Raw genomic sequence first — 12,863 nt, forward strand, 5'->3', positions numbered from 1 at the left:
GCGACTTAGCGACTAAGTGTAGCCCGCAAACATCATCAAAGTAAACACCGCAATCCAATTTGAGACATGATTTCTAAGGTCTCAGCTTTTACTGCTTCACGGCAGAAATAGGCAGGGCGGTGGTACCTACTCGTGCGGACTCACAAGGCGTCCTACCATCAGTGATTAAGAATGAAGTCTTCATAAATACTCATCTCATAATACCAATTCACATATTAATTAACGATAACCATAATTAGCTTGGAACAAATCACGCACGGTTACTTGACCCCAAATTAGGATCCCAGTGTTATGGGCACCAGATACTGATAAACATACTTATATACATTTAAATGTATTCATTTTTTTATTGCATAGATGGCTAGACGAGCTCACAGCCCACCTGTTGTGAAGTGGTTACCGGAGCCCATAGGCATCTATAATTGACCACGCACCTTGAGATATGAGTTCTAAGGTCTCAGTATAGTTACAACGGCTGCCTCACCCTTCAAATCGGTTACTGCTTCATGGCAGACATACGTGGGGTAGTGGTACCTACCCGCGCGGACTCACAAGAGGTCCTACCGTCCCTTCAAAGAATGTCTGATAAATATTTACTCACCTGAGCTGCGTATACCACTTCATCATCAGCTAACGCCCTTTGCTGAGGTCCACCACCAGCTCTCCCGCCCCACTCCAATTCCTCAACTAGCACGAATCTATTATGAACATTAAAAGAACTTTGTAAAGCTTTAGAACTTAGTAGCTTTTTTTTGGTTTGCTAAACATTGAACGTATAAACATGAACTATAAAATACTCTTTAAACTGGTGCAGATCTGATGGACTAGGCTATGTTGACAGTGTCATTGATACTGTTATACTTGTATTATTAATTTCTTGTATTTTTTCCTACCTATGCTTGATAGCCTTGAGAGGCTATTTCAGCTTCTCCTTGACGTGTGGGTGAGCTCACGGGGCTCAAACCGGAGTGTTGCTAACACTGGCCCTAGCAAGAGCAGTGCTTCGCTGAATCTACCATCGGATCAGAAAGGCGATCCGGCGAGAAACTCAGTGGGCTGTGTCTGTGGGTTAGTTTGCTCGTCGAGCCCTTCGTCACAAGCGACGGGTTCGACGAGGATAGTGACCGGTGCTTGAGGTACCTAAAAGCGCTGTTAGGATAGCGCCACAGGATTGGGTGTGTAATTCCCAGCGGCCACGATAAGAGGATTTTCGTGACGTGCCGCCTTCTCAAAGTGGCACAATGATGCCGACTGTAAATACTCATCATGTAGATCCACATTCTTTAGGAACCATGTCATTTATTGACAAAAAGTGTGGGTACTTGTAGAATTCAACAAATAAATAAAATAATTAAACAGAACAGCAATGGAATTTTTACAATCACTTTATCCTTTGGCTTTCATTAATTGGATTGGTTTATAATCTATTTTAAAACCCTTTTCATTAGTTCGGTCTGTTTGTATGTTTGTTTGTGTGTTACGCAATCTTTGAATGTATTTTTTACCGACTGTAAGACATTGAAATTCCTTGATAATTTACACACGCGTCAAGGACAGATGAAGGTATAATGTTTAATGTCACATTTTTTATTGTCATGTATACAGTTTTCGTGGATGAAGTTCGAAAAAAATAATAGGCCGGAATTAAAAATCTTGGAAATAGATTTGATTGTGTCTACAAGTCGCTGATCGCAAACGCGTGGGTGCTTTTGAGATGTGGTGCTGGAGAAGAATGCTCCGGATACCTTGGACAGCGAAGAGAAGCAATCTGTCTATCTTAGATCAACTGCAGATCAAGACTAGACTGTCCACACTCTGCCTTCGCCGCGCACTCGAGTACTTCGGTCATATTGCTCGGAAAACACCGGATAGCTTAGAAAGACTATTCGTGACAGGGAAGATCGAGGGAAAGAGACCGCGCGGGCGCAGTCCGACAAGGTGGTTCGACCAAATCCGCACCACACTAGAGATCCCATTCCACGACGCCCTTCATGCGGCCAATGATCGGAGGCGCTGGCGGGACATCACAAGGAGTAAAATCATGTCGAATTATAATGGTCACGACCCTCAGCAGTGAGGAAACGACGCGAGGAGGAGACAAGTCGCAAGTGAAGATAGAAGAAGATGCTGTAATCATTGAAACACTGGACAAACTACAACCTTGATAGAAGCTACAACCTTCACCAAGATTTTGAAGTCGTCGTGGCCTAAAGGATAAGACGTCCGGTGCATTCGTGTTGAAGCGATGCACCGGTGTTCGAATCCCGCAGGCGGGTACCGATTTTTCTAATGAAATACGTACTTGAGAAACGTTCACTATTGACTTCCACGTTGAAGGAATAACATCGTGTAATAAAAATCAAACCCGCAAAATTATAATTTGCGTAATTACTGGTAGGACCTCTTGTGAGTCCGCACGGGTAGGTACCACCGCCCTGCCTATTTCTGCCGCGAAGCAACAATGCGTTTCGGTTTGAAGGGTGGGGTAGCCGTTGTAATTATACTGAGAGCTTAGATATCTCAAGGCGGGTGGCACATTTACGTTGTAGATGTCTATGGGCTCCAGTGATCAGTAAGCAGTAAAAAAAAGCTACCAGATTTTAACAGGTTAAGCAAAACCCCTCACCTTTTGGGATCCTCTTGACATCTGGCCTTCGTCAGCGCTTGGTGGACGACAAACGACGCTGTCGCTCCCAGAGGTACCTGAAGAATAGCCAGTGAAGTTTTTTTTTTCTTTGTTTTTTTCTTTTGTTTTTTTTTCTTTTTTTTTATTCGGGCGCTTTAGTCCTTACCCGCGAATACTCTTCTGACATAATCAGAGCCCTTGTTTATTTATTTTATAAAGAGGAAAGATTTGTTTGTTTGTTTATATTGAATAGGCTCCGAATTTATATTGAATATTCTTAACATCGCGTGGGCTGCGAAAACTATTATAACACTGAGAAGATCCGACGAGAAACTCAGTGGGCTGTGTCTGTGGGTTAGTTTACTCGTCGAGCCCTTCGTCGCAAGCGACGGGTTCGAAGAGAACGATGAACGGGATTATTCAGAATACGGTCTCTTACCTTGAGTATTGCGTACGGGATCTCGTGCGAGACGTTGTGAACGCAGACCAGGTAGCTATCTGCGCGCCGAGGCTCGTCATCCTGAGCGGACTCCTCGTCCGAAGGCACCGAGCGATCCTTGTTGCGGTCCGAGGACGTCGACCTGGTGGGAATGGCGGGCTGGAAATTCTTCTGACCCTTGTACCATATTATGTGGAAGCGCACGTATCTCTCACGATGATGCGTAAGGATTTTTTTTAATGCTTAAATGGATGGACCTGGTGTTAAGTGGTTACTGGAGCCCATAGACATCTATAACGTAAATGACGTCACCCACCTTGAGATATAAGTTCTAAGATCTCAGTATAGTTACAACGGCTGCCCCGCCCTTCAAATCGAAACGCATTACTGCTTCACGGCAGAAATAGGCAGGGCGGTAATACCTACCCGCGCGGACTCACAAGTGGTGCTACCATCAGTAATTACGCAAATTATAATTTTGCGGGTATTTGATTTTTATTACACGATGTTATTCCTTCACCGTGGAAGTCAATCGTGAACATTTGTTGAGTACGTATTTCATTAGAAAAATTGGTACCCGCCTGCGGGATTCGAACACCGGTGCATCGCTACACACGAATGCACCGGACGTCTTATCCTTTAGGCCACGACGACTTTGGCACGAGTCCTACGATCGTTTATACCTTAGGGATATACTAAGTATATCTCTAGTAGGATATCCATTGTAACGTGCCATAGGAAAGGACATTTTTTGTTTGTTGCTTGGGGTTTTATTTTATTTCATCCATTTTTGATTCGATTTGGTTACGATATGCATTTTATTATCATTATCAAGATTTACACAAAAAAAAATGTCTATCAAAAACCATTAACATAGACAATATCTATGTCTCTAACTACACTATAATGATATACAAATATTTATACAAAAAAAATTCGGATTGCAACTATGAAATTTTCATTACATTAGTTTAATTTTTTTATTTTCTATTGCTTAGGTGTGTGGACGAGCTCACGGCCCACCTGGTGTTAAGTGGTTACCGGAGCCCATAGACATCTACAACTTAAATGCGCCACACACCTTGAGATATAAGTTCTAAAGTCTCAGTTGTTGAAGTTTAATAATTTTAAAGCCTTGTTTTCAAGATTCTTTTTAAGTCTGGTGTTAAACGGGTACTGGAGACCATGGACATCACTAACGTATGTTCCACCACTTTGCGACATAAGTTCTAAGGTCTCAGGTTTAACAACGGCTGCTCCCCGTTACTGCTTCACGGCAGAAATAGGCAGTGTCGTGGTATCTACCGGTATAAATTTTTTTACTATTATCTACATACTTCTAAGGGAAAGTCGAGGGCAAAAGATCTCGCGGACGATGTCCAACACGATGGACCGACCTCATAAAATCTGTGACTCACTCCAATATAAATGATTGCTCTCACTCTGCGAAACATCGTGCCACATGGCGTCGCATCGCGAGAGACTGATGCATGACCACGACTGCTCTGTCAAGAGTGTACGAATGGGAAGAAAGAATACACTTTTACTACTAACAGACGCTCACCGTATGCTAGTAAGCCAAGCCCTGCTGCTAGGGTCGTCACCGACTCGTTTCAGGAGTAACCTAGAGTTGCCAGCCCTCAGCACCCTCTCGTGAGGAGCCAGGACCCGCTGGCGAGCGTTTCCTCTGCACTCCTCCACTAGCACGTAGCTGCCCCGGGACGACCCGCAAAGACCACCCTTGGCTAAGCACTGCGCTATTGCCTGTTTTTCGTATCGGAATGTCAGTTTTTTTTTTAAGGGATTTTATGACCTGGTAACTTAAACCTTTTAGGTCATGTCTTATTTTTGTTTATATTCTTATTTTTATGAAAAATATACTATGTATGTTTACGTATATACATATTTTATGAAACATATAAATAATTTCATATATAAATATATATGAAAAATATAATACGGAGTGAAATGAGATGAGATGTTATGGGATGAAATATAATCTCAGTAAAATGGTGGTCATTTGCTGAAATTTTTTCAGTGGCCTTATTGGAGGATTCTGAGAAGTTACATCCAGCGGCTTTGTTTCATTTTCCCACATTTGTGCTCTTCACAGATATTAAACAGTTAATAAACCACCTTTATTACACATTTAAATCTGAAGAAACACTAAATAAACAAAATAAAACAAATCACACAACTTCATTCCTCGCGTTCCCGCCAAAAAGTCTAGTAATGTCAGTCAGTGTACATGTTGAAGGTTACTTCCATATACATTGCGGGTTAGAGTTCTTCGAGACTAATTCGAGAGCAGACTTCTTCCTTAGGATCCGGAACTATTATTGCTTTCATCGCCTACCATTTCCAGATACCATTCGTCTTAGTCTTCACCTTATCCCACTAGGTGGGGTCGGCACAGCTGATTTTTCTCTCCCATTCGCGCATTCAGCCGTCAGCTCAGCACTCACTCCTCTCTCTCATATCGTCATTCACACACTATCCATGTCTTCTTCGGTCGACCTCTTCCCCCTCTACCTTGCACTACCATTTCCATACATCTCCTAGTCACATGCATCTTCTCTCTACGCCTCACATGTTCATACCACGCTAACCGTTCTTCGCACGTAATAGCTCTGAATTGATTTCCTACCCAGCATATTCCCTGAGCGCGTCATGATGTTTTCACAACAACTTTATTATTATTATATTTTTAGGCGCATGGCAATACAGCCCACCTTATGGTGAGTGGCTACCGTCGCTCAAGGACATCAGCAATATCAGGCGCACAGCAAAGCCTTAGTGAGGAACTTGCGAAGAAAGATCCTTTGGTTATTATAGTACCGTACTTCCAAGAAGCATACTGCAAACCTCACACGAGTATTGGAATCCTTGAGGTCGACGTTTCGAGCTGAGTCCAATATCAATGACCATGAGTTGTTAAACAATCATCAATGTAACACAATCATCGAGATCATAGGGCACTGACCTCGCGTGGCAGTCGAGTTTAGTTTGTGTTAGATTGCTTGCTATACTTTTATTTATTTATTTATTTTTATTACACTTGTAGGCAGACAAGCATACGGCCCACCTGATGGTGAGTGGTTACCGTCGCCAATGAACTTCAGCAATGCCAAGCTGCTGCCTACCTACCTACCTGTCATTAAAATAAGTTAGGTTGAGTTCCTCACCTCATTAGCCGTGGTATCTTGCGTCACCTTCAGAATAGAATAAGGTTCGTTCCTTGAGACCGCGTAGACCACGATGAAGTGTATCTTCAGTCTTTCGTGGGGGGAATTGGAGTCCAGATCGTTCCGGCAACTCTCTCCAGCCAGCTCCTCAGAGCAGCGGGAGAAGATGAACAGAGACGCCATGTTTAGCGGCTGGTTTGTCGGGGACCTGCAATGATTGTCCTATCATCTCCTACGTTCCCCTAATACTGGGTACTAGTACCAGTATCAGAATCTTGCCAATTTTTCATGCGAAGCGATTTAAACAAAGCAATATCTTTCCTGTGGCTATGCCTTTTGAATAAGTTCGCTGTGGGAATAAAAAAAAACAGCCGTATATCTCTGTGCATAGTGCGAGTTTTTTAACGTTCTCGATAGCGTAAGAGTTAACTCAAATTTGTATGGAGTTGGAACGTTTGCCTAAGTTTGCCGCTAGGGGCGCTGTTTCAACTAGTTAGTAGTGTTAAAAAGCTCGCACTAAGCACACTCATGTTCGTTCTGTTCCACATGCCCCTCTTTTTTTTTCCCTACCTAAGCTGATGATAGCCTTGAGAGGCTATTTCAACGTAACCTTAACTAGTAGGCGAGCTCACGGGGCTACAGCCGGAGTGATGCTAACACAAACCCTAGCAAGAGCAGTGCTTCGCAGAATCTACCACCGGATCGGAAACGCGACCCACTGAGAAGATCCGGCGAGAAACTCAGCGGGCTGTGTCTGTGGGTTAATTCGCTCGTCGAGCCCTTCGTCGCAAGCGACGGGTTCGACGAGGACGGTGACCGGTGCATGAGGTACCTAAAAGCACCATTAATGGATCGGGAGGATTCGTAATGATGTGTTTTGGGTGACGTCGACTGTTTATCATTCGGTCTACAGGATCGGGTAACCCCTCAATATCGACACAGTATATATAAAAATGCAGACTAAGGTATTCCCGGATGCATTGTCTTTTTAAAAAGCAGTTTATTACTAAAAACTAGTAAAAACGCGGCAGAACAGATCTGGATTTAGCAATGGAAGCACAAAGAGCTCCTGGACTAGGGTTGCCAGATTTTTTCTCAGCATATAAGGGGCAAATGCTGAAATAGACAAAAAAAATACAGGAATTTAGTTTTTTGCCCTGGACAAATAAAAAACAAAATTTTATACCTAGTGACATCCTTTATTTATTTTTGATATTTCTCCGAGGAGCAAGGCAGTTTTAACATATTTATAAAAATCAACACAATTAATAATCGTACGGTTTGAATACGGGACAAAGTCAGTTCCGCCGGGACATTTTAAACTAAGCCTAAAATACGGGACGTCCCAGGAAATACGGGACGTCTGGCAATCCTATCCTGGACCCGGCTAGTAAGAGTTCCTCGTGATTTTTGGTGCGGACGCTGCTGTATACAGTGTCATTAGAAAACTAAGAATAGGCAACTTGGTATCCTCTCCGAGGTTTGTCCATTAAACCCGCAAAATTATAATTTGCGTAATTACTGGTGGTGGGACCTCTTGTGAGTCCGCGCGGGAAGCTTCCACTGCCCTGCCTATTTCTGCCGTGAAGCAGTAATGCGTTTCGGTTTGAAGGGTGGGGCAGCCGTTGTAACTATACTTGTGACCTTAGAACTTATATCTCAAGGTGGGTGGCGCATTTACGTCGTAGATGTCTATGGCCTCCAGTAACTCTTCACACCAGGTGGGCTGTGAGGTCGTCCACCCATCTAAGCTATAAAAAAGAAAAACTTACCTCAGCCGGACGTGCCGGTACCCTGGTCTGAGGCAGTGCAGTGGGATGACCCGTTGCGACAACATGTAGTTGGTATCCGCGTCGTATATCTCGAAGCGAACGAAAGCCAGCTCGGGAAAGTTTATCTGTAAGCGCGTTTGTGAACTTTAAAGCTGGGCCGAGTCGGTGTAGCAGTTAGCGGCCCTGACTGTCGTGCCGAGGGTCGCGGGTTCGATTCTCGCGTCGGGCATTTTTTTTTTTTTGCTTAGATGGGTGGACAAGCTCACAGTCCACTGGAGCCCATAGACATCTACAATATGAATGCCGCCACACACCTTGAGATATGAGTTTATCAGTCTCAGTTTTTACAGTACAACGGCTGCCCCGGCAGAAATAGGCAGGGCGGTGGTAGCTACCGGTGCGGAGTCACAAGAGGTCCACCACCAGTTTTTGCTTCACGTAATGTATAACTTTGCGAAAATGTCCTGTAAACAATTGACAGTATATATTTGTCGATGTCGAGCTTTTACCTGAAAAAATCTGTCCGCACCAGCTGAAAGGTCTGATCGATATAGGTGTGTTCCACAGTGATTAATAAAGAAACGAAATCTAAGGTCTCACCTTGAAATTAAAGGTTTCATTCCAGACGGGGTTCAGAGCGTTCCTCCTGGCCACTTTGGTCCTGATCTTCCTGCAGTCGGCTGGGACTCCAAGTATTTCCACCTCCACGAAGGCGTTGTAGAAGGAGTACACGTTTTCGGCCACGTACTGCCCGGATATGACCGCCAGGGTCAGGTGAGACGCGTGGATACCATCGAACTCTTTATCCATTGGATTGAATCTGACAAGAAAAGTCTTCTTCGTAAGTGAACCTATGAGAAACGCTCTACTCTTGTTTTTATTGCTTACTTGGCAGTGGCGTAGCGCGGTGAGGGTGGAGGGGGGGGGTTGGCAACTTTTTAGGGGGCGGCTAAATTTCACAATTAATAATAAAAATATTTCAACCATTTCATATTTTTATCGCAACTACAAATTTGCACCGTTTAACCTTGCAACACCGTCTACGTGTATGCAAACTTTTTTATCTAAAATATTACCTGTAGATATAATGCAAAATAATGATGAATCTAGAATTAATGTATAGTATAATATACAGCAAAGTGAAATACCTAAATAAAAGGGCGGCAAAATTGTCTTCCGCCCCGGGCAACTGACACCCACGCTACGCCACTGTTACTTGGGTGGACGAACTCACAGCCCACCTGGTGTTAAGTGGTTACCAGAACCCATGGACATCTACAACGTAAATGCCGCCATCCACCTTGAGATATGAGTTCTAAGATCTCAGTATAGTTACAACGGCTGCCCCACCCTTCAAACCGAAACGCATTACTGCTTCACGGCAGAAATAGGCAGGCTCTTAATTGCCCGCCTAATATCCTTTTCGAATCAGGTGGAAGGAACATCAAAAGACCAATACGACGTACGTTCCAATGGTAAACGCCCAGCAAGGTCTGTTTAGGTTTTTGAAATATTAGCAGTATTTATCTAAAGGCACTTATCTATCGGCAAACAAGAGCAGGAGAAGAAAGGGTAGGTACCACCACTCTGCCTGTTTTTATCGTGAAGCAGTAATGCGTTTCGGTTTGAACGGTGGAAGAAGACCTTAGAATTCACGTCTCAAGGTGGGTGGCGGTATTTACACTGTAGATGTCTATGGGCTCCGGTAATCACTTAATACGAGGTCGATCGTAGCTCACCCTTCCACCTAAGCTATGAAAAGAAACTGCTAATTTAAATTACAAAAGCTTTTCAGCGATCAGTCCCGACTGTACTAATTTACCAAGTTTCCCCCTACTGTCCCAAACACGTCATTTCGGATCCTCCCGATCTACTAACGGTGCTTTTAGGTACTACAAGCACCGGTAATCGTTCCCGTCGAACCCGTCGCTTGCGACGAAGGGCTCGACGAGTAAATTAACCCACAGACACAGCCCACTGAGTTCCTCGCCGCATCTTCTCAGTGGGTCGCGTTTCCGATCCGGTGGTAGATTCTGCGAAGCACTGCTCTTGCTAGGGCCAGTGTTAGCAACGTCACCAGGTTAGAGCCCCGTGAGCTCACCTACTATTTCGGCGAATCTAGTATAACCCCTCGACGTTACTAGGGTAGGTAGGAAAAATGTCCCCCTACCTTCTGTAGGCTATGTGCGAAGGGTCCCACATGACTATGGGTTTCCTGACGTAGCCCAGACACCCGTTGCTCTCGTACATTGCGGCGTTGATGGCCATCGCGGCGTCCTCGGTTTGGTAGTTGAGAGCGACCATCTGCACGCCGCAAGCCCAGAACGTGACCGGGTCGAAGTTGGACGAGTCTATTCGTATGCTGAGAACGGATACCATCAGGAAATATAGTCTTAAAGAAATCGGCGGGAGGAAAAAGGCGGGTACCAATTTTTCTAATGAAATACGTACTTAATAAATGTTCACGATTGACTTCCACGGTGAAGGAATAACATCCTGTAATAAAAATCAAATACCCGCAAAATGATAATTTGCGTAATTACTGGTGGTAGGACCTCTTATGAGTCCGCGGGGGTAGGTACCACCGCCCTGCCTATTTCTGCCGTGAAGCAGTAATGCGTTTCGGTTTGAAGGGTGGGGCAGCCGTTGTAACTATACTTGAGACCTTAGAACTCATATGTCAAGGTGGGTGGCGCATTTACGTCGTAGATGTCTATGGACTCCAGCAACCATTTCACAACCAGGTGGGCTGTGAGCTCGTCCAACCGTCAAAGCAGGTTAGGGGATCCAGTGTGTATCTAATTGACCCTCCTTTTTATTGGGTAGGGGGCCGAATCTCCTGTAAGATGTCGGCGCCTAGGGGACACGCGAGGTATGTGGGACTTTTTTGTCTTCTGGTGTCAGGGGAAGACCGCGGGCCCAAAGATATTTTTACGGTCCTACCACGCCAAACGAAACCTCACTGACTCTCCTGATTTAATATCGTTTACCTAAAAACTATCTCCGTTTGCCAGCAAGATCACAGCGGAACTTTGCCTTAGAACCAGGACGCTGGAGACTTGCCTCTGGACCTCTCTCCTTTATTGCTTTAGCTAAACCCAAACCGTGTTAATAGCCAAGTACTCACCCGGCTGGATAGGTCCGCACGAGTTGCGTTTCCGTATGAGCGATTAGCGCTACCGGGTGCTTCCTGCATATCTTCTTCCCGATGGCTTCGTTGACTGAGGAGCATCGATAGCAAGGGTGGTGGACAGCCGGAGCGTTGAGGCAGCGAGGCCTCGTGCCTTGAGCTATTTGCTGGCGATTAAGACGACGATGATATAATAAAGACAGCTGCAACAAGTCGGATGGATTTGGCCAAGGACAGGGAAAGTTGAAAAAGGATGGAGGAGGCTTTTACTCAAGGGCTACATAACAGAGAAAAAGAAAGAACTCTTTATTATTTTTTTCTTAGATGGGTGGACGAGCTCACAGCCCACCTGGTGTTAAGTAATTACTGGAGCCCATAGACATCTACAACGTAAATGCGCCATCCACCTTGAGATATTATTATAAGTTGTAAGGTAAGGTGGTATAGTTCCAACGACTACCATGCCCTTCAAACCGAAACGCATTACTGCTTCACGGCAGAAATATGCAGGGCTATTGGTACCTACACGCGCGGATTCACAAGACGTCCTACCACCAGGAATTACGCAAATTAAAATTTTGCGGGTATGATATTTATTACACGATGTTATTCCTTCACCGTGGGAGTCAATCGTGAACAATTGTTAAGTACGTATTTCATTAGAATAACTGGTACCTGCCTGATGAAGCATGATGGTCACGACCCTCGGCAGTGAGAAAGCGACGCGAGGAGGACGAAAAAGGGAAGATCCTTTACCGAGCTGACGAAATCGCTCGATAGTCCGACAACCCAACGGAACTTACCATGAAGTATGTCGTCAGCACGATCCTATGATAGATACTTGATGGGAATATAAAATCTTACCGCGCTGGTGCTGTCGCTGCTTTCGGATGACTCGAAGCTGCTTGGAGCCGTCTCCTTGGACTTGGGCTGTCTGATGGAACTCTTCGGTGATAGAGGATTCAAGCCACGGAACTTGATCGCCTGAGGAACGTGTTCCTATTTGGTTATTGGTCACGGATCAGGTTGATCATCGCCCCGGCCACACCGGGAGCAGAGTGGCATTGGAATGACCTCCCCTCTACGGTATTAGCTATAAAAAAAAAACCTACCTATGCTGATAGCCTTGAGAGGCTATTTCAGCTTCACCCTAACGTGTAGCTGAACTCACGGGGCTCGAACCGGAGTGTTGCTAGCACTAGCCCTAACAAGAGCCGTGCTTCGCAGAATCTACCAATGGATCGGAAATGCGACCCACTGAGAAGATTCGGCGAGAAACTCAGTGAACTGTGTCTATGGGTTAATTCGTTCGTCGAGCACTTCGTCGCAAGCGACGGGTTCGACGAGAACGGTGACCGGAATTCGCTACGACATGTCCTTCTTCGAACGAGGTTTCTGAAGGGTTATCGGCGGTAGACTGGTCTCTGACATTGCTAACATTCCGAAGCGACGGTAACCACTTCGTATCAGACCAGATGTATGCTAATCAGCTTACAATTGCAGTAATAATAAATAAAAGGATGACACTTAAGTTATCCGTCATCATGAGAACTGTGAAGTAGTATTCAAAACGTCGGAGATAATGTAATGATAATAAAATACCGCAATAACAGACCGCACGGGTAGGTACCACCGCCCTGCCTATTTCTGCCGTGAAGCAATAATGCGTTTCGGTTTGAAGGGGCAGCCGTTGTAACTATACTGAGACCTT

At 44.9% G+C, this 12,863-nt stretch overlaps 1 protein-coding gene across 1 annotated transcript in view; it reads right to left on the reverse strand.

Annotated features, from left to right (window-relative positions):
* The window catches only part of LOC101735646 (1-phosphatidylinositol 4,5-bisphosphate phosphodiesterase epsilon-1), a 150,219-nt gene that overhangs the window by 6,059 nt on the left and 131,297 nt on the right, over positions 1-12,863 (reverse strand). Inside the window, exons 30-39 of the mRNA XM_021348089.3 lie at positions 12,017-12,136; positions 11,150-11,319; positions 10,193-10,384; positions 8,623-8,842; positions 8,023-8,147; positions 6,251-6,458; positions 4,630-4,829; positions 3,066-3,207; positions 2,627-2,703; positions 602-698 (exon numbers count right to left, since the gene is read on the reverse strand). Of these exons, the coding sequence (XP_021203764.2) occupies positions 602-698; positions 2,627-2,703; positions 3,066-3,207; positions 4,630-4,829; positions 6,251-6,458; positions 8,023-8,147; positions 8,623-8,842; positions 10,193-10,384; positions 11,150-11,319; positions 12,017-12,136 (1,551 nt within the window). The remainder of the gene's footprint in view (positions 1-601; positions 699-2,626; positions 2,704-3,065; positions 3,208-4,629; positions 4,830-6,250; positions 6,459-8,022; positions 8,148-8,622; positions 8,843-10,192; positions 10,385-11,149; positions 11,320-12,016; positions 12,137-12,863) is intronic.

This window comes from Bombyx mori, chromosome 24 (genome assembly GCF_030269925.1).
Source record: "Bombyx mori chromosome 24, ASM3026992v2".
NCBI classification, from domain to species: domain Eukaryota; kingdom Metazoa; phylum Arthropoda; class Insecta; order Lepidoptera; family Bombycidae; genus Bombyx; species Bombyx mori.